The sequence below is a fragment of the Paroedura picta genome, chromosome 10 (assembly GCF_049243985.1).
Source record: "Paroedura picta isolate Pp20150507F chromosome 10, Ppicta_v3.0, whole genome shotgun sequence".
NCBI classification, from domain to species: domain Eukaryota; kingdom Metazoa; phylum Chordata; class Lepidosauria; order Squamata; family Gekkonidae; genus Paroedura; species Paroedura picta.
Genome location: NC_135378.1, coordinates 32,103,287 through 32,126,215, shown reverse-complemented (window position 1 = coordinate 32,126,215; position 22,929 = coordinate 32,103,287). Strand labels below are relative to the sequence as shown.

The 22,929-nt window shown below is 41.3% G+C and overlaps 1 protein-coding gene across 3 annotated transcripts in view; it reads left to right on the top strand.

Moving 5' to 3' along the window:
• The window catches only part of DLC1 (DLC1 Rho GTPase activating protein), a 415,065-nt gene that overhangs the window by 213,990 nt on the left and 178,146 nt on the right, over positions 1-22,929 (top strand). For all 3 annotated transcript variants that reach the window (XM_077302061.1, XM_077302062.1, XM_077302060.1), the window contains one exon: positions 19,768-19,801. In XM_077302061.1, the coding sequence (XP_077158176.1) occupies positions 19,768-19,801 (34 nt within the window). The remainder of the gene's footprint in view (positions 1-19,767; positions 19,802-22,929) is intronic.

Genomic DNA, 22,929 nt, shown 5'->3' with positions numbered 1-22,929 from the left:
AAAATTACATTTGCAAGAGATCCAGTCTGGTTTAGTGGCTAAGAGTTCTGGACTATGATCAAATCCCCACTCAGGGGGCAGAAGTTCACTAGGTGACCTTGGGAGTATTACACTCTCTTAGCCTAACCAACCTCACAGGGTTGTTGTGAGGACAAAATGAAGGTGAGGAAAATGGTGGATTCCCATCAGGGAGAAAGGACGGGTATAAGTGAATTATATAAATAAGCAGTGGAACTGGTGGCATGAACGCCAAGGATTGGTTTGCCATGGCCCCTCCTTGGAAACAAGGAAGGCACATGGCTTAGTAGGTAGCCACATTCCAAACAGCCAATAAGGAGGCATAATTTTGCCACTTAAGTTATGGTCACATCTCCTCTGCACAGGCTATTTTGAAAGCCGCTGACCCACTCACCCTCCTTTTAACATCATGGGCTTAGCCAGTCGCCTTTGGGGCCAAGCAGGAATATGGGGAGGGGGGTCCTCTGACTGGCATTTTTTCACTTACTTTGTGATGTTGTTGTTACTATTATTTAATTAATTAACTTGTGCACCACCCTCCTGTGTAGGCTCAGGGCGGAGTACTTCAATGGTAGTAACAGTCATAAAATTATTAACATTAAAAGAGTAAAAACCTTTAAAAATTACATCTTCCAAGTTTCATTGCCAAGCTATCAGTGCAGTCCTTAATCTTTACTAACATAGCATCAGAATTGATTTTTTCAGTGTAGGTTTTGTATAGGTAGGGGGAGTTGTTATATCACTGGCTCCCACCAAAAGTCTGATGGAAAAGCTCCATCTTGCAGGGCATGCAGAACTGCACGATTTCCAACAGCACCTGGATCTCCTCTGGGAACTCATTCCATCAAGTGGGGGCCAGGACCAAAATTGTCCTTCCTCTGGATGAAGCAATGAGGCCAGTGGAAGATGCAGGCTGAGTCTGGAGCTACAGGAAGTCTGCCCAACAAAGGCAGCCATTTCCAGGTGGCCAAACAGAAACCGCGTATTTAAATATGCTTGCATATTTAATGATATGACATAGATGTGCATGCTTAGCTTTTTAAAATAAGCAACGCTGTTGTCTTATGCCTGCATTGGGGGTACCTGGGGCAATTGACTTATGGCAAGTAACATCAGAAAACTTAGAATGTCGATCACAGAATGAACTACATCATGATGAGTTACAATCTGTCCATAGCAGGCTGGGCTTCACTGAGACTTAGAAGGGTGTAACTCTTATAGGATGATGCTGCCAGTTGGCTTTGCTGTTGGAAGCCTATGTGCGGCAGGTGTATGTGCCTAAAGGGTAAGAATTTCATGAATTAAAAACAACAAACTCACACGTTAATTTGTTAAATGCATATTCAGAAGGCATTTCACACATGTTAAATTATCACTTTCAGGGGGCTGCATAGTCATACATATTAGCCTTAGCTAAGTGTAACTTTAGTAGGTGTCATCAAAAGATGAATTTATTATATAAATTAAAAGACAGCTGAAATGAGTTAACTTGCTAATGACCTTGTATGGATTTCCAAGCAGTTCTGTGATTGTATAAGCAGAACAAGGTTGACTCATTATGCACACTGGATGTACATCTCTTGTGCATTTTTCCCTTCAAATAATGTGAGTTATTCATTTACTGCCAGCTCTAAGTAGGGTTCCAGTTACAATGAATTTTGGCAATTGGAAATGTAGAATGGTATTTCAACCAACATGTATAGGAATTCCAGAAGCTACTGTGAAGGTGTGGTTAGGACATGAAAGACTGTTGGTTTTTATTTAAAAGTGATGAGTGGAATTGCTCTTGACAATATCTGATGACCTGGATGGTGGGGGGGGGGGGATGGCTGGTGTCTAATGAATTTTCATTGTCCTATGCACGTTCTTAAAAATAATTTTTAAATTATATATCTCCAGTTCTGGCCAGATATTCCAGTGGCTCTAGAGACTTCATCAATATAATATGGTGTAATATACTTTGTCAGCATTCTCAGGCATTAACATGGTAATGTGCATCTATTCACCCCCCACAAATGCATAGCTTTGGAGGAAAGAGGTAGGCAGGTTGACAGATAGGCAGGTAGGTAGGTGAATATTTTCTCTTTTCTCCTTTTCTCTTGTTATCACAGGAGAACCCTGACCACAAGTGTTAGCTGATGAAGCCATTGCTGCCTGCTTGAAACCCCTTGAGATTCTCTAGTTTCTGTTCAAGACAGTAGTCTTGTCAAATCCTTAAGCAAGCACCTGAACTTTTGCACCCCATTTGGTCTAGGTAGTTAGAATCATGGAGTTGGAAGGGTTCTCCAAGGTCACCTAGTCCAACCCCCTGCATGATGCAGGAAACGCACAACTACCTGCCCACCTATAGCAACCCCAATTTCATGCCCAGATGATGCCCTCCCCCAAGGAAACCAGAATCCCTTGACAGTCTGGCCTGGAAGAAATTTGCCTCTGGACCCTAAAGTGGTGATTGGCATTTCCCTGGGCATACAAGAAAGGGCCATAAGAGCCAAGTATTGATATGCTGGCAGACAGAACAAATGTAACTCTTCTGTTCAGGGAATGTCTTGCATCCCTATTATTTTCAGCTGATATGGCTTTTTATTAAGCACCCTTGTCTTCAGCCATATGTGTAGTGTGCACAATAAAATTCTCACCTATAGGGATGCTGTGAATGGAAAGGTTCAGGCTACATACACATGTTTTCTGAGAATTCAGGAATAGTTTAGAATCTCTCTGCCTCACGTAAAGTGAACACATTGATTATTGTATCTCTTAAATACATGAAGCTGTCTTATACCAAATCAGGTCACTGTCTACCACTGCCAGTCTTGCCTATTGAGACTGACCATGGATCTCCTGGTTCTCAGGCATCTCACATATCACATACTGTCTGGTCCTTTCAATTGGAGATGTCAAGGATTGAACCTGGATATTTTGCATGTAAAACCGATGCTCCGCCACTGAATTATGGCCGTTGTAGAGCCTTGTAGGATGAAGACCAGCCAAGTAACCAGAGAAGGGGTGAGAGGAAGCGGGTAAGTAAAGATTAGGTAGCAAGTAGCATGTGTCTTCTCCCCTGTGTCCTTCAGATTCTACAAGCAGTTTCAAATCTTTGCTCCTTCTGAACCCTTAGAGCTTTCATGCTTATTTCTCTTTCGTTGAATTCCCTGGGACTGGTTTCTGAGCTATGGATCAAGAAATTGCAAGATCCAGTTTCTAAAGCTTCAAAGTAACTGGAGTTGAGTGGAGCCATTATCTTACCCACATACATGTCAGAAACTCAATTTGACCAGAACAGGACCCTAAAAACTCAAAGGGTGGACATCTTGCAGATTCCATGGGCGAGTTTTCTTTCCCTGCTTTCTTGCTGGCTTAAAGGATAGTATTTTCTGATGTTCCAAATGGGAGTATCTTTAGGATGTTTGATGATGTGATATATGAGTGTGATGTCCCCAGTGGGAGTGTCTTTGAGAAAGTATATAACTACTTCTATTGATATTTTAGGGAGTGGAAAGTAAATGATTAACACAACTCTGTCATGGATGATTCACACATTTATTCTCCTATGTAGTATCCTACTCCCACATGCTTGTACCACTAAATTTTATATAAGAGAAGAAATCACTTTTTAAAAAAACAACAATGGCTTTAATTCCACATTATTAATTTTAAAAATACATTAAAGCTTCATTATTGCTGATGGAATTAAAATGGTCCCTAAATGTATCAAGATTTCCAAATTCCTTTCAAGTTTCTTTCTTGATTGAGGAAATCACATTTTTATGAATTTGTCCTACAAAATTCTCATTTACATGAAAATCTCAAGCATCAAGAAAAGGGACATGGTTTCTGATGCAAAGTCCCTCCTATCTGAACTCTGCAGTGGTATAGTAACATAAAAGAATTGTATCATGAACAAATGGCTTCGGATAACAAACTGTTGTTCCAGAAAATGGTTATGAAAAAGAGTTGGTTTTTATACTACACTTTTCTCTACCTTAAGGAGTCTTGAAGCATTTTACAACCACATTTTTTAATTTCAACATAAGTACAATTTGCCAGGTCCCCCCAGATGTCCCTCCAAAAGTGGGACACTCTGTTCACCTTAGATTAAAAGTCATCAATAGGTCTCCTCTTGAACATCCCACTTTAGTACTCTAATCGGAATGTGCAAAGGTGTTCTAAAATACAGATTAATAAAAATTCCTGTTGATTTCACAGAGAAACGATATAATGTTAAGCAGAAACTTATTAGGGCATGTATTGTACACTTACAGTTACTAGGTAAATCTGTTTGGTTGCATATCCCTGTTCAGTGTACGCTCAAATTCAAATTCAAACACCTTTAATGGCATAATGAGTGCCAATAAAACAAAAGAAAAGGGTTTCCCAAAATTAAAAAAAAAATAAACACTTTAAGAATAAAAAGCTTTGCAAACAAAAAGAGCCAGAGCTGTGGAGATCTGTAGGACTTTATCCTCAAGAAGAAAATGAACCAGCAGCTCATCAGACCAATATGGAGAAATAATGAAAATATCGAAAGTCAACAAACAGAAAATGAAGAAGGAAGAAGCTTGAGGGGAAAAAAAATAGGGATGCCAGTCCCCAAGTGGGACCTGGAAATCCCCTGGAATTATAGCTCATCTCCAGGCAACAGAAATCAGTTCCTCTAGGGAAAAAATGGCAGCTTTGGAGGGTGAACATATCATTATACTCCACTGTGGTCTCATCCCAAATCCTGCCCACTCCTGGCTCCACCCCCAAACTCTCCAGGTATTTCTCAACCCAGAGCTGGCAACCATAGTGTATACCCAACTCAGGATGGCAGGGTACTCAACTTGTGATTTGCCTGGGATACCAAAACCACTCCTGCACTCCGCAGGAGATCAAATTGTTCTCAGTTAATGAAGCTCCAGCAGGTGTCTGGTGCATGTAGCTCATTCCAGCCACATACCATTTCCTCCTCGCTTTCAATGTGAGCAAGCATTTTCAACACCAAAGCATGCAAACAAATTATGCTTCTTTTACCCAGAAACCTGCATTGCATTGTGATTCTCTGCCAACAGAAAAATCCCCTTTTTAGTTGGGGATAAAAACTGTCTAACACTTGCATTCCCTGCTGTCTTGTAGCCAGATATTATTATCAGCCAGTTAGACCCATGAAATTCCATAGGATCGCCTTCCAGAGTGCCAGGTGGCCTCTTTGCTTTTAATAAATCATGTCACAGGAACCCATGCAGAATATGTGAGTCATTTACGAAGCACATAAGAAATTTGTTCATAATTGCTGGTGGTTGTTTTTTAAATGCACTGATCCCTAGTTCCCACAGAAGCTGAAAAAGCTGGAAAGTTATTTTCTGATTGTTTCTGCTACAGTTCTGGCGGTTTGAAGTCTGCTAACTAGCAGTCTTGCTGTTCTGTGTTCTTTTCTCATAGCCTCAGTGGGAAAATTGAAGCAAAGCAAAGCTTAATGCTCATTGCACCAAACAGCAGAATGAGGGGAAGGGCTTGAGCAAAGTTCTAAACCACCTGCAATCTTTATAGTCCCATTGAAGACAATAGGATTTATGAGATGTAACCCAATGCTTAATACACAGCACTATTTGCTTGGGAAAGTATCCTGTTGAGGGAGGATATTCCCACAAATAATATTTAAAAATGTGAAACTCTCTGGCTGTATTCATGTGAACACAGGACTGTTGCAATTAGAAATGGGGAAAGGGTTCTGCCTTCTAGCCCAACATTGTATTATGGCCTGATGTGATGATTGGCTTATTCTTCACTTTGTGTGGGATGTAGGGCAGCTCTTTCTTTATTTCTGCACATATTTCTGCCTTGCCATATTGTGGAATCACATGTCCAAGACGCTTTCCCACAAAAGCCAATCCCAGTGACTTCCCATAGTACCTGAGCTTGAGTTCTCCTTGGCTGCCCTGTAATCCATCAGGAATTTAACATGATTCTTAAGGCACTTGTGTTGGGAAGGGCAGTACCATAATCATGGACCCATCCACTGATGTAAGGATGCTTCTGTGGCATGGAAAGAAACAGACAAACACAACCTTCAATGATTTAAATATGCTTTAATGAAATGTATCCTATATTCTGTGGAAATGCCAACTTGAAATTATCTGTATATATGCAGACATATGGTATAGATATGATACAGTGCACAAAGCAGTGTATAAATCTTTTCTATGTCTGGTTGTCCTTGGTTACTGTGATTTACTGGATGGTTTAATGATTTCTTCTATATCTGAACCTCACCATGGCTGCATAGGTAGCCAAGGGCATTGAATCCTTGCAGTCTTCCTAATTCAAATCCAAGCACCATTTAGACTGGGTGTGATATACTTTGCTGATCAAGATGTCTCTGTATTCTGCCACTACGAGCAAGAGGGCAAAAGAATCTTAGTTTCTTATTTTAATAGTGATTTCCTTTCATCCAAACCTCTCTTCCTTCTTTCACATTTAGGGACATCCTCCCCGTGTAATATCTTCCCCTCACCCCAAGAAAGGCTTTTCATTTCCAGTTGGAACTTCTTTCCTGTGAACCTCTTTGCCAATCTGCACATTGTACTGGCTTATGTAGACAGAAAAGGTTTTAGCAAAACTATGCAGATTGTGAGGTCTCTAGTGCTCTTTGTGAATACACAGGCACAGTGGCCACAGTATGTCAGTAAATGCTTGGGAAATGGTTTTGTTCAGTCTGCCAAAAATCAAGCTTTGGAATCAGTCAATTGTGATGGTGCCTGGAATCCACCACTCTCTCAAAAAGAAAGAACTGCCATGCCTCACTCACACATGTTCATTTATTTATATGTTTGTGAATAGAAAAGTGACCTGCAGCTGATGAGAAATCCAGATATTGTTGGAGGGAGCAGAGGGAAATCAAAAGCCATGCATTAAAACCAGCCCCATTGAAGTTTTACAATCTATGTATTCTTAGCCATGCAAGGTGACATAGAGGTTAGACTAGGACCGGGAAGACCTGGGTTCATCTCTCCACGGAAGTATGGAGAATTTTCTCTCAATCGAATTTGCCTCACAGGCCTGCCATTTGAATGAAACAGGGAGGGGAGAACCTTGAGTTCCTTAGAGGAAGGGTGGGCCTATAAAAATATCAATAGTATAAAATGAACCCATGTAGGAGAAGGGGGCAGGGTCACAGTGGCCAACCCCACCTCTGACCTACTCACATTCATTATTTTTTTTCCCATATCCACCAACCATTATACCACTTTGCTGATGGTTTTTTAATTTTGTATTCTGTACAAGCACAGGCTTGGTGTGTGAATTTTTTAAAAAATTATTTATTTAGAACGTTTAAACCACAACCCAAGATACGTCATTGGCAGTTAACGTTCACTTGTGATTGGATCATAACAACCCTCAGTGATTGGTTACTTTAGTCGTAATGACAAATCACAACAGAGAGCCTATTATCCAGATCTAGGCCTCAATCTCATATATATCCTTATAACATTCAAGTACTGTCCACAGAGATAACTACTGTGCATTAAGAATGGAGGCCACTCCAAGATTCTTCAGCAACACAACATCACAACATCAAACTCAAACAAGAGCACATGCATCTGGCAAAAATGAAACCCCAGTGTCTTCTTTATATAGATCTTTTCCCTGCCCAATTTGCTCATGCACAGGAACTTCTGTCAATAGTTAACCCTTAATGAACATGCTTTGTTAATACAGTACATTAACCCTACCCTCAGTGTGCCTTATGAGTGGGCAGGCCCTGGGTCTAAGCCAGACCTCGTGTCTAAGACATATACTGGGGTTGCCAACCTCCAAGCAGTAATTGAGGTTCACCTGCTGTTATAACCAACCCCCAGGCAACAGAGAGCAGTTCATCTGGAGAAAATGGCTACTTTGGAAGGTGGACTCTCTGGCATCATACCTCACTGAAACCCCTCCCCACCTCAGGCTCCACTTCCAAACTCTCCAGGTATTTCTCAACCCAGAGCTGGTAACCCTAACCATGTACAGTGTTACGTTATATAGGTTATACACCAGCAATTGAATTATAACTGAAACTATCCAGAGAGCAGTGATGTCGTATGTGCCTGCCCCCCATCCTTGACTGAGGCTGTAGAGAACCCACTTTCCTCTGAGCTGTGCCAAACACAGACATCAGCCTTTCCCAAAATAATTGTTTTTTCATTCTGGCCAGGCACCATTTGCTGAGGCATGTTTTCTGTACATTGGGAAGTCAGCTAGCTGTTCCTTCAGTGCTAGGAAGCGTTTGTGGAAATACAACTGGCGTAACCTACAGCTTCAGTCTTTTGTATTTGGTTCTTCCCAAAGATAACAGAGTGGGGAAGTTTAAGGCCAGACACATTTTGCTTTGCAAATGGGCCATTCTCTAGAGACCTTGTGCTTTTTATCCATCATCAGAGGTTCGGTTAGGGTTCATCTACACAAAGGCAGGGATTTTTTCCTCCTCTCCAGCTATAAAGTCATTTGATTAGCTAATGTTTGTCTTACAAACCCTTTTATAATCACAAACACATCAATAAAACATGAAAATCTGGCAGGCTTAATTACTTGAAAATAAAAGTGCCCTCATAACTTTAAGGACTGGTAATTAAATTCTCATGTTCCTCATTTTGTATCAGCATCTGCAAGTATGTATATTATCTACAGACATGATTCTCTTGTAAGCCTTTAAACACCTCCATAAAGCCTCAGGAGTACTTACAAGTGGTCGAGATATGATCCAGTGATTGGAAATTTTCTATTCTCCCTTGAATAGAATATCTGTCTTATTTCCTTACATTTTTTTCCCTTAGATTTCTAGGCTGCCCCTCTCCAAAAAGGTCTTGAGACCTATGTGAGTTGATTCATGTTATTAAAAATGTATTCTTAACCTGCAGTGTCCCTCTGAATTACATCTGCTGTAAATTTAATATTAGTGCAAGGGGGGAGGCCGGGATGCAAGTTGCCAAAGAGGTATGGTGGTTAAGAGCAGCCATCTGGAGAACTGGGTTTGATTCCCCACTCCTCCACATGCAGCCAGCTGGGTGACCTTGGGTCGGTCACAGTTTTAGGGCTGTTCTTGCAAAGCAGTGCAGAGCTCTCTCAGACCTATCAACCTCACAAGGGTGTCTGTTGTGGGGAGAGGACAGGAAAGGTGCTTGTACGTTACTTTGGGATTCCTTTGAGTGGGGAAAAGCAGGGTTTAAAAAAACAGCTCTTCTTCACACCATCCACAAACTATTTACATGCAAGAAGGAGCTGGGTTCTTCTCTGTTCAAATGCTGCTTCTTGTTCCTACTACACAGAGTGCTGTTCAGTTATTAGGTTTGGGGCTTGGTTCTTAGGTTGCAGGTGTGACAAGAAGTGTCTGTTTCCAGCATTGGCTAGTATACCAGCTTTACTTGCTGCTTAGGAAATGCAGACGTAAGGACCACAATGTATGCTCCCCAATCACCTCTCGACCACTGCAGTGCACTTTATGTGGGCTGCCTTCAAAAAATGCTTGGGAGCTATGACTAGTGCAGAATGTTGCTGCTAGGTGGCTGATGGGCACTGTTAGGTGAATGCTGGCACTGGCTGCCAGTAGGATTCCAGGGCCACCCCACAGTTTTGATTCAGAGCATGCTTTTGCAATTGGGGATTTCAGGAAACCCTGGGGTTTCTTGATGGCCCTGGAAGGGTTCCCCACCCATTCAAGAAACCATGGTTGACATTTTTTAAGTGATATGACCATATATGGTCATGTCAACCTTCCCCCCCCTCCCAAAATGGCCAGTGATAGGCCTGTAGGGGGTGGGAAGGGGAGGGGCCCTGGTGGGCATGTACACAGCTGTGCTTCCCAACCATATTCTGCACAATTGCACCACTTCTGGGGTTTCTGAAAGAATGAAGAAGGTTTCAGGGCTTTCTCAATGGTAAAATAAAAATCAGAATGGCTTTTTAAGAGGCTCAAATAGATTGGGTTCTGGGTATCTCAAGGTATGCCTCCTCCCATGTGTTTCGTTTCTACTTGAGAGGCCTTGTGGGCATCCCTATCTTCAGAGGCACTGCAGGTAACAAACAGAGTGGCTCTCACTCAATGAAACATTCAGCCATAAAAACCCAGTGAGTTCCCCCCCCCTTGTTTGGGATAGGGTTGCCAATCGGAGGTGGGGTTTCTCCTGGAATTATAACTGATCTCCAGATAACAGGGGTCAGTTCCCCTGGAGAAAATGGCAGCCTTGGGGTGGATTCTATAACATCACTCCCTCTTTCCCCCAATTTTGCCCTCCTAGGCTCTGCCTCCACATCACCAGCAATTTCCCAGACCAGAGTAGGCAATCCTCATTTAGGATAGCATTTTAATAATAATAATAATAACCAAGGTTGCTACTTGGATGGGAGACCACCAAAGAAGATTTGGCAATGGCAAACCACCTCTGCTTCATCTCTTGCCTTGAAAAATCTATGGGATTGCCATAAATTGACTGCAATTTGACAGCACTTTATACAGCACTGACAAAGAGTGCTTGCACTCGAAAGCTCATGCCATGAATAAATCTTTGTTAGTCTTAAAGGTGCTACTGGACTCTGATTTTATTATACTTTATACAGCAGCTTTGAGCCACTATTTGGCTGAGAAATAGAGTCAAAATATGCTAGTAAACAATAAATTGGAATAAAAGCTATTGGTCTTTGAGATGCCACTGGACTTCTGTTGGAGTCCCCAGTACCTTGTTTACATACAGGAATCGATAATTAGTTGGGCCTCAAACTTTAGTGAGTTTAAATAGATTAATCAGCTGAAGCATTCATTTATTAATCAGCGAAAGACAGTTTGAATGGTTGGCAGTATGTCACTTTATTTAAAGTGAGACGATTAATAAGGTAAAAAGGCAGGTGATGATGAATGAGCTAGTTTGTCATCCCTAAGAATTAATATGCTATCAAACTTAGCTGCAAATGATTGGGATACATAAGAATGAATGATTTCAGTATGACATACATATGGAGAAACATTGCTTAAGTTCTTCTGTTCATATCCCACAGTGTGGGAAAGAATACAAAAATTCTGGTGTCTGAACGTGTGTGTGTTGGGAGGGGGGGTTAAGTGTGAGTTTGGTCATGTGGAAGTTATTAGTACAGTTCTTTTGTTTCATCGAGGTTGAGGAGTTTGGAATAACGTGAAGCTACGCTGGACCCATCTGGCTGAGCAGGAAAATCCCATTTAATTACTCTTTTGCCAAAAATGTTAAATCACTTCCTGGGAATGCAGTTAATTTAAAACATATGGAATCCATTGAGTAAGGTCCACAATGAATTCGGATGGTGGTGTTTTTGTGGGGAGGTTTTGGAGATACAAGCATTTTTTCATAAGTAATATTAAGACATGTAATCAAGTTTACAAAGTTAGTTAATAATCCCTGTTCATCCAGTAAATTCCTATGAACTTTAAATTCCAGTAAATTTGTTGAGCAGTGCTTTCTAGCTCCTTAGTAACTTTTAAAAAATGAAAAAAGATATTTAGTCTCAAATTTTATTTTTTCAATAATATTTTTATTTTCAAAGAGAAATAGACAAAACAGAAAAAAAAGAAAGGAACATTATACATGACAATTTCAAATTATTCTACATTGTGCATTATATCCTTTATAATATAATATTTTTAAAAGAAAGGTTGACAAAAATCTCAGTATTACCCTCCTCCTCCTCCTCCTCCTCCTCCTCAAAAGTTATAATTCTCCTCCTCCTCCTCCTCATCCAATACTTAACAATATGTAAAATTTAATAAAGGTGTTCTGCTGTTACCGCTATATTAATGCTTTCATTGTTACTGCTTATTCTATTATACATTATATTATTTCCCCAAATCTGCATTAGCATTAAAACTGCTTTAGGATGCTTAGGGCTGATCCTGCATTGAGCAGGGGGTTGGACTAGATGGCCTGTCTGGCCCCTTCCAACTCTATGATTCTATGATTTTTAAAACAGAAAGCTTGTTATACCATTCAGAACAATAATTCAGCATATCAGTTTGTTGCTATATTGCTGCTATATTAATACTTTCATTATTACTGTTTATTCCATTATACATATTATCTCTACAAATCTGCATCCATTAAAACAGAGAGATTATTATACCAATCAAGGCAATAATCCGGCATATATCAGTTGTCAATAAAAGACAATACTACAGATTATTTTTGTATAGCTTCTTGTTATAGGTTTAGCTTCTGCTTTCATAATAGTTAATTTCACATTCCATCATATTCAGCAATTTTATTGTTCCAATCTTTTAAACTGAGAGAAACAACACTTTTCCATCTATCTACATAAATCTAGCTTCAGTCACCATATACTCAAATATCCCTGCCAAAAGCTCTTGGTAGTTTGTTGGGTAATATTCTTAGCATCAAATACACTGAAAATTTTAATTTAAATGAATTTTGCATTCTTCCATGTATTTCCTTCTAGAATTGTTTTCCTTTTTACAAGTCCACCACATATGGTTTTAAAAATCCATCTATTTCAAGACATTTCCAACATTTTCATTTTTATCTATCTTCTCAATGACCCAGGGAGTGATATACTATCTAAGAAACTTTTGTACCAATTTTCTCTTCGCATCTGACTAGCTGTTTACTTAATTTGCTTATCTTAGAAATATTCCCATTGAGAAATAGAGTCTAAAAATTATTGCTATCCTTTGTCATTAAGGAAAGTAGAGAGAAAGATCAAGAGGTTATTAAGAAATGAGTCATTTTCAAAATCTTTCTTTGTTAAATATTGGTATATTAAAGGGAAAGGGAAAGGTATCCCCTGTGCAAGCACTGAGTCATTTCTGACCCTTGGGGTGATGCCCTCCAGCGTTTTCATGGCAGACTCAATACGGGGTGGTTTGCCAGTGCCTTCCCCAGTCATTACTGTTTACCCCCCAGCAAGCTGGGTACTCATTTTACCGACCTCGGAAGGATGGAAGGCTGAGTCAACCTTGAGCCGGCTGCTGGGATCGAACTCCCAGCCTCATGGGCAGACAGCTTCAGACAGCATATCGCTGCCTTACCACTCTGCGCCACAAGAGGCTCTACATTTGTATATTCCTTCTCACTTAATATTAGTCTGAATTTCCTGCAATACATAGTTAACTTCTAAGATAACTAAGGGATTCCTGCTCTGTAAAATCAAGCAACAATTCTAGTTGAGTATATGACAAAGAATTCTTCTTACTTCTAACAGCAAAACTAGTAACTACTGAAGAGAAAAGAGGCAGGCACTGAATGGAGCTGCCCCCAGGGTGTATTATGCATGGCAAGAAATCTCACAAAAAGTCTGCAGAAAAAGACATGGTTGCTGTTATTTCTGCACATGGGACCATTTTTGCTGTGCGGAACGCATCATTTTATTTTTGATTATGCATGGCAGTCCTTCCTCATAATGTTGACTGCAATTTTTCAACATAGTATCTAAAACTAGCTTTGACACTAATTTTCTTGTGTGAAGGTACTGAGGATGCTAGTCTGTTTTTTATCTCCTCCCCTAAGTGCTCATAGTCCCTCATCCACCAATGGGAGCTTGAGGTACCTGCTGCTCATTTTCAGCTTCCTTAGTGTCAGCAATCACATGAACATGCAATTTGGTTCAGTCTCCCATTCCTTTGTTTCATGTGGCTTTTTCATAGGAAGGAAGGGACTTTGCCTTAACTCCGGGTAGCTCTTTGGTAGCTAGGTAGAGTTCAGAGTGATTTTCCCCAGAAATCAGTCCTTTGTAGCTTGATTTACGCAGACACTGTCTGAAAGAAACTGGCTGCAGCTTCAGCTGAAGCTGCAATTGAAATGCTAATTGAGAACAAAACTAAAGTCATTGCAATGTGAATGGCATTGCCTAGCAATGGAATTCCCTCCTCGAATGCTCCTGAGACTACAAAACTAGCTTCTCTGTAAAACTCTATCACACAAGTAATTATCTGCAGCAGGTCTACGTCTGATCAGTGACTATGGAGGGGGCTGTTTTTGTTATAGTTTATCAGGCTGGCAGTGGAGGGGTTTTCCCTGTGCCACCTTGCATTGACTCAGCAGCTGTCTGAAAGGCATTCAAAAGCCTGTGTGACCCCATGAAAATTTCTCATTAGGTCTCCATGTCCATGAACTATGGTTCCCTTGAGGCCCTGCCAGCAGCATGTCCCAAAGTAGCAGTCAGGTGACATTGCAGCACAACAGAGGAAGTCCCCCCTCCCAGAGTTACCATCGGAACTTTTTATGGTGCATAATTGCTGCAAAAAACCCCCAACCAATGCAGTATCACAGCACATGCATAAATGGGGATGTTTTTAAAATGTTTTTTTAAAGGACAATTTATAATGGTTGGTGAACTGACTGCGGTGAAAACTGCTACATGCATAATAGGCCCCCTTCTCCACTTCCCCTCTCCCCAACCTTATACAGTGAAACCAAAAATCATTATGCTACTAGTCTTCCTGTCCTCACTGAAGTCCTGCAGAAATCAGCTGAGGAAAGGGTGAAGATTCATGGGAAGAGCAATGGCAACAAGCAATGACTTGTCTTTTAGAAACTTTTAAAACTGTAAACATTGTGACTGGGTGAATGACCACAGGCTCCTACAGTGTAGTCCTAGCTAGAATTAAACTCTTCTAGACTCCTTTCTTTGTTTTTGTCATCAAGTCATATCTGACATAAGGTGACCCCACAGGATTTTCAAGGCAAGAGATGTTAAGATGTGGTTTGCCACTGCCTGTCTCCACATCACAACTCTTGTATTCCTTGGAGGTGTCCCAAACAAATGCTAACCAGGGCCAGCCCTGCCTAATTTCCAAAATCTGATGAGATCAGGTAAACCTGGGCTATCATCCTGAATATATCTGTGTTTATTTGTTTATAAAAAACAACCAACATTGGTTCACTTAACAAATGAAACCAGGGACCAGTACCTGGACAAAAGTGGGATTTCAATCTCACGTTTGGCTGTACATGTGTGGATGCAATTTGAGAATTTTTGGATGCTTGTATAAAAACAGATCCAGTGTACACCACACACACATAGTACATATGTTCATTAGTGAACAGGGTTAATTTAGTGGGTTTGGAAGAGATTGCACTGTAAATAATCTTAAATGAAACTCCATTTCCACACTTTAGAGTTGCCCATTTTTTTCACTGCATCAGGTGGTAAATTTAGAAACTGAAATTGCACCTGGCATTCTGCACCTGTGGTTTTCTTCCATCACAGCTCAGGACTAAATGTGCATTTTCTTCAGAAGAGTGGGCAGTGCTGCCTTACATAAAGCCCAGCCCTTTTTAACAATTTTTTTAGCTAGTACATGCACAATAATACAATCACATGGTAACATCATCCAAAATGTCAGCCACAAAATGTTGCATGCTGACACTCGCAGGTTGAGATTTCCCAGGCTTGAAGTACAATTTTATGTTCTAGTTGCTTCCCTTCCCTTCCTGCCTGCACAAGCCCAGACTTATTGTGACAACCCATCCCCCAATCCCCTAAACTATTTGTTTCACAGTGCTATTTAACAAAGAAAAAGGAAAACTACAACTGTTTAGATGTTGAAGGGTGGACAGTCAGGGGAGGGAATCTGGAGGCCTAGTCTTCAGCAGGAAAGGGTTGGGCACTTTGGTGCCTGAAGCGGCTGGTTGCTCCTGATGCAGCCAGTGCCACACCGCAGGGTGAGAGAGGAGATGCGTGCGCCGGTGGGTGCACAAAAGCAGGCGTGTGTGTCCATATATATATATGGACTTGCTGGGTGTTGTTTTGATAGCTCAAACACCATTCAGTTTAGACCTACCTCAGGTCCTTTTGAATTTAAGATCTGCCCCCTCACTGAAGAACTTTTTGTAACAGGTCCTCTGTAAATTCACCCAGAAGCATTTGTTTATGCTCTGTGTAATCTTATACTAGGATGAAAACAGAGTTGAATACCCAGTTCAGCTTCACACTGTATACACTTTTTTTGTACAAAAGTATGAACGAACTAGTAGGGAAATAAGTCTTCCACAAGCAAAATGCAGGTCTGTACTTGACTGCAATTTTTACAGTGAAGTATTTGTAAAGTAAACAGTGAATTTAAGGCTCTTGCACAGATGATGGCCAGTGTGAATTCATAAATTCCACGTACTGGAGCAGCTGAGGACATGAGAACAGAATCTGGTAATGACTCACAAGAGAAGGAATACGGAAGGTATCTGTTCTTCTTCAAATGCTGAACCAGCTATTGGGAGAGAATAACCAACCTTTCTTTTATAAGTCACTTATCTAAAACAGCTGTGTATATTTTCTTAGGCTTATGCTTGAAACACAAAGGTGTCCCATTAGATGCAGTATTTCAGCTTTGTTTGCAGGCACATCTGTTTGAAATAGCCTTGGTAAAGAGAAAATATAGAATGTGTCTTTAGAAGAGAGGAATGTTTTGTTCTTTGGTGGATCTTTGTAAGTCATCTTGAAATGTCCAAATGACATCATGGAAAAAAGTTCCAGGGAATTTCTTTTTCTTAATGCAATATCTAACAAAGTAACAGCTTTTCTATAGATTTAACCTCTGTCATTACTCATACTCAGAAGGTTGCTATTTATTTGTTTACTAACTGACTGTAAGAGTTTTTAAATTGTGAATTGCTAGATTGCTGTAGCATCATAATGTCATTATCACATTATAATGTGATGTGTTGTGATCTATCAATACTGCTAAGTATATGGAGGACGAATTGGCCACAAGGAAAAGACAAGGAAAATTGTGCCAGTGTGGCTGGAACCTGCAAAAAGGCACACTTTCCTATCCACACTTTCCTATCCCATGGTGTTTTGCCTGCAGTATGTCCAATAGGATATGTCATATCAAGGAATAGATCCAGTTTGTAATTCCAGTAAATCCTTGCTACTGCTATTATCTCACTATGGCTTTTGTCCGTACAATTCTCATAATCCAAAGGGTGGGGGGACCCTCTCCTTTTTTCACTAGTGGAAATGCTTGTTGGCTTCAGTCCCAAGTATGGGGAAGGTCACAGCAAAGTTGGGAGGAAACACAGAAGCAGGATGGAGATAGAACATTGCCGTATGGATGCTCCTGAAAACAGCACTACTGTTCAAAAGCTCATGTGGAACTAAACATCTGAGGTGAAACATCCTTGTCACTTGTTTATAAGTGTGTAATGCTTCACAATGGCTGGGAAAGACTCACTAATGTGAAGTGCTCTGGGACAACAGAGTCCTGTTCGTGGTTTGCAGACTGTTCATGACTTTAAAGGCAGTTCTTGGTGGTTCATGCATAGAGCAGAAAGCAGGGGGTTGAAGGGATTTTAAAACCCTGCTATCTTTTCCCCCCAAAAGCTGCAAAAACAGATGAGCAGCTGCTCCCCGCTGCCCAGCTGTTTTTCATGCTTATTTGCAAAACCCTATTTAAAGGAACTGTGGTATTTTCCAACTGTGTTGGCTACAAACAAGTTCAGTTTGTGAAGGAACCTCCTGGTTTGATTTGACCATGAACCCACACAAACCACTTTTTTTTTTTTTTTTTTTTTTTGGATTCGTGCCCATCCCTAGCTATGGAATCCACCTCCAAAGCAGCCATTTTCTCCAGTTGCCTGGAGATAAGCTGTAATTCCTGGAGATCTCCAGCCATCATCTGGGGCTGTTGACAGAGAGACTCGTGAGTTGTGCATAGGTAAGAAGAAAGAAGCTGCTGAATGGCAAACAGTTCCCATAAAGTATATTCTTTATTATAACAAAGCCAGAACAAGTTCCTGATATAACCTCATTTTCAAAATAATAAGTTTTCCTCAGAACCTCAAATGCATCTTTGGTAAATTTTTAAGCATTACAGTGTCAGTCCAACAACTGATATGTATTGTAAACCATAGAGAATCCAGACAACCATAGAGATGGAGGGCCTAGTATGGCAAAGAAGCAAATTTCTTCCAGGTCAGACTGGCCAGGGCATCTTCTGGGCATGGAATTGGGGTCACTGCAGGCAGGCAGGTAGTTGTGAATTTCCTGCATCTGCAGGGGGTTGGACTAAATGGAGGTCCCTTCCAACTCTATGATTATAGGAGCCTAGTATTTATTTGTTTGTTTATTACATTTATATACCACCCTCCCCTGATTAATGATGACCTGTGGGTTCAAAACCTGAAGGCAGACAGAGCTTCTCTCCAGCCAATGACTCTTATTTATATTTTAGCAGCATTTTTGTATTTTCAGATGTGATCTATTGAACTCTTTCTTCCTTCACTATTCCTCCAAGAAACTCAAGAGTAGTGTACATAATTCTCTCTTACCCCTTTCATTTCCCTGTGAGGTAGGTTAGGCTGAGTGGGTGTGACTTGCCCAAGGTACTAAGCGAGTTTTTGTGGTGGCGTGGGGATCAAAAGGTGGGTATTCTAGATCTAAGTTTCTTAGCACTCCAGTCGCTACACCATACTGGTTGTAGACATGGGTTGAAAGATGCTACTGGAAATTAAAATAAGTGTACCATAAAGTGTATGTGTAAGTTTGTATGTGTACATAGATATTGTTTTAATATTTTTCCATTAGAGATATTAGTACCTACAGAGGAGTTTAATGTTGGGTTGTCTGGGCAAAAAATCATGACATATAAAGAATTCATCCTGCCCTAGATAGCCCAGGCTAGCCTGAACTTGTCAGACCTCAGAAGCAAACCAGGACTGACCTGGTCAGTATTTGGAAGGGAGACCACCAAGGAATGCCAGGGTCAAGACGTGGAGGCAGGCAGTGGCAAACTACCTCTGACCAAACTACCTCTGACTAGGAAACCCTATGGGGTCACCATAAGATAGCTATGACTTATGGTGAAAGAAAGAAAGAAAGAAAGAAAGAAAGAAAGAAAGAAAGAAAGAAAGAAAGAAAGAAAGAAAGAAAGAAAGAACTCACCAGTGACTATTAGGAAAGCCAAGCTAATCAGCAAAAACTGCAGAGCTGTTAGGCCTAATTTAGAGTATTGGGTGGGCTTGCCAACCTCCAGGTGGTGGCTGGAGATTTCATGGCATCACAATAGATCCCCAGGTGGGCCACTTTGGAAGGTGGGCAACATGGCATTATACTCATTGAAGCCTCTTACCTGCACAAACCCCACTCGGATCAAACTCTACCACCAAAATCTCTAAGTATTTCCTAACCTAGAGCAAGCAACCTTTAGGCTGGGCCATACGCTTATTCTTTCAAAGTGTATGTTTTAGATGTCTATAAAGATTTACTGCTGACTAGCTCTACCTTTTCATTCCTGAAGTTTATTTTATAATCATTCATGCCAGAATACTAGCTCCTCTGAGAGAGACCACGTTGAATTCTAGGCCAGAGTGTTTATTGCAAAGAAACTTCCCTGCTGTTCAGGGCATTAGGTTGAATCCAGCCAGATGTCCACTCTGTATCTCCCGGTTCTCCGCCTTACTGCCTCTGTTCCATGTGTCTCTTGTCAATGCAGGTCCCATGGTCCCCAGCAGGACCTTCTTCCCTTTTCACCAGCAGAAAAGCTGGGCGGATCCAAACCATTTGTAGTGCAGTCCTAAACAAAACTACAGGCTTCTAACCCTGTTGAAGTTACAGGGCTCCAAAGGATGTAACTCTGTTTAGGATTGCATTGTCAGACTGTTACAGTTATTGGGTGATTTATTGTGAATGTAGACAGAAACAAGGATAAACAGATAAAGAGCAGAGATCTCTGTGTGTGCTAGAGGAGTTCGGAGACATCCATCTGTTTTTGGTATTATTGTTTTGTAAATTTCATGTCTTTTTCTTGTTTTTCAGGCTCTGCCAGTTATCACAGAAAAGGAGAAGGCTGGTAAGTCAACGCCTGGTCACTTTTCTTTTTCTTCTCCTTTTGAATGTATTTTTGTGGAACGGCAGCCTACTTATCCTCATGGGAAGAGGCAGGCATGAGCTGAAATTTCAGCAGAAGGAACACCCTATAAACTTAAGAAATAGTTTGTGAACAATAGCAGTTTATTTCTCTTGCCACCATTTTAATTCCTTCCTGGGGAGGAAAAAAGTATCCTGAGCCTTGAAACACGATCCTTCACTCACATATACCTGCAAGGTCAATGCCTTTAACATGCCACCGCTAATTCACTGGGAAGGTGTACACGGAGTTTGTGAATGGTGACACCTGTATAAAACCACTTCACCATATGGGCAGGGAGCCAACCCACAGAAGGGGTTCCCAGTGGACTTCCAGCAGCTGCTTTGTACTGAATCAGTGTGTCAGTTGGCTTCGAGGAGGCCTGTTAACTTGCTTGGCTGTCTGGTGAGGTCTCCCTGAGCCAATATGCCTCTCTGAGTTGGAAATGTTTGATATAACACACCAAGATCTGGCTTTCTTAATGACTGATGACAAGCAACCATGTTTTAGATCCTTTGGCAGTTTGGATGCCTGTGTTTGAAATAAGCTGTATGGCAGTTTGGCATGCATAATCTGGCTAATAAGGGTATCTGTTACTTACTGTGGATACATGGCTGGCGAAGATTAGAGAGTTTGCCACAATGCTCAGGTTGACTAATCTGGTAAACAGGCCACTGGAAGAATTTGATGACTGTTGGGAGGTGTTTTTTGTTTGTTTGTTTGTTTTAGGATTTGTGGATAAATAAACCAATTCATTTCTTATATTTTCTATTGCTATGGCTATATTTTCTGTTGCCATTACACAATAACAAGCAACACTTTTCATTATGAGAAGTATTTGAAGTGGTGTTATAATGAAGAAGAGCCTCTTGTGGTGCAGGGTGGTAAGGCAGCAGACATGCAGTCTGAAAGCTCTGCCCATGAGGCTGGGAGTTCAATCCCAGCAGTCAGCTCAAGGTTGACTCAGCCTTCCATCCTTCCAAGGTCGGTAAAATGAGTACCCAGCTTGCTGGGGGGTAAACGGTAATGAGTGGGGAAGGCACTGGCAAACCACCCCGTATTGAGTCTGCCATGAAAACGCTAGAGGGCGTCACCCCAAGGGTCAGAAATGACTCGGTGCTTGCACAGGGGATACCGATACCTTTACCTTATAATGAAGAAAATGCTGGGGAGAGAGATTCTGTATAGTTCTCTGGGACAACTTTATCCTGAGTATAATATGACTTGTTATACATATTATTTGTTACATGTGCACTAGTTATAATCCTTTCTTTTCTGTATTCTTTATGTTTATATTTTGCTTTGTCTTAGACAAAATAAGCATTAATTTTTTTAAAGGAAACGTCTGTTACAACAAGGTGACTTCTCCAAATAACAAGGCAGTTCCCTGTCTTCATTGCAGTGCTTCCTTGGAAGGTTTTAGAGCAGACTTTCTCAATTTTCTTTCCGTTTTGAAACCTGTGAAACATTCTGCAGGCTTTGAGAATCCCCAGAAGTGTCGCAGTTGTATAGAATATGATTAGGAAGCACAGCTGTGTACCTGCCCAGCCAGGGCCCCTCCCCTTCCCACCCACCCCCTCTAGGCCCATCATTGGCCATTTTGGGAGGGGCAGCAGGTCAACATAACCATATATGGTCATATCACATGATAAATGTTTAATACATTTTTAAAAATATATCAAAAATGAATTAACTCCCACCCATTTGGAAAACCCTTTCAGGGCTGTCAAGAAATCCCAGGGTTTCACAAAACCCTGGTTGAGAAAGCCTGTTTTAGAGGAGTGATTTTTTTAAAGACAATAAATGGATCTGCAAGGGTAGCCCATCTCTCACTGCCAGCCCCCAACCCCACATGGTGGTCTCTCCCCACACATGCATCTCGCCTTCTTTCTATACAAAGGCTGAAATGGAGGACAGAAGAATGGAAGCCAGAGCAAGTGGCAAGCAGTGCAGGTGCTGTGGAAGGAGGGCCAGATCTAGGAAGGGGGAGGGAGTGGCAACTGGTGAGAGTGGGGGGGGGGGAAGAAGGCACAGGAAACACAGGTTGCCAACCTCCAGGAATTATCCCGGAATTACAACGGATCTCCAGACTACAGAGATCAGTTTCTTTGGAGAAACTGTCTGCTTTGGAGAGAAGACATTATTATACCCTGCTGCTGATTTCTCTCCCCCCACCCCACTGTGCCCTCCTCAGGCTCTACCCTCAAATTTCTAGGAATATCTCCAAAGCTGGCAACCCTAGCAGCAGGTAGTAATTGAACTCAGTTTGTGAGGTAGGGAGGCTGGCACAATCCTTAAAAAGAAAAAGCAAAGCAAACTGTAGCCCTGGCTCCCATAAGAGTTTATTCAGGCAGTCTCTGCAGTTAGCCTATTACTAGCATTTCCTGGATTCAGTTGATTCATAGATTGCATATTGCCTTTTGGAGTGTACATTTTTGTTTTGATACCAATGAATGATTTCACAGCTGGCTTGCTTGTGGTTAACACAGGCAAGCTCAACCAGGGCTTCATAAAACCCTGGGGTTTCACAACAGCCACAGATGGAATTTGCAAATTGGGATGGATGAATGGATGGATAGGCAGGCAGGCAGGCAGGCAGGTAGGCAAGCAGGCAGGGTCCTGGTCTGTACGGGGTAATGACTGGAGGCCAGAGAGGTAGATACTCTCATTTTAACTATGAGAAGAGACGAAAGCTACACCTATGGGCCTTGTTCAGAATTATTTTTATTGCCTTTGAAGCTGTATATGGCTGGAGATCATGAGGGGGGATCACTTACTTGCCTGTAATTTTAAGCATTGCTTGGATTCTTTTAGGCTCTGGTATTTTTATCTGTTTTGTTTTTTAAAGATCCTTGTAACTCCCATGAGGGGAGCACAATGTTGAGAAGCAGGCTGAAACGCTATAGTGCATTTATGCCTATCTTTCCAAGGTAGGGTTGCCAACTCCAGGTTAAGAAATACCTGAGGTTTCAAGAGGGGAGGGGTTCATTGGGGTCTAATGCCAAAAAGTCCACTTTCCAAAGCAACCATTTTCTTCATGTCAACTAATCTCTATCACCTGGAGGCCAGTT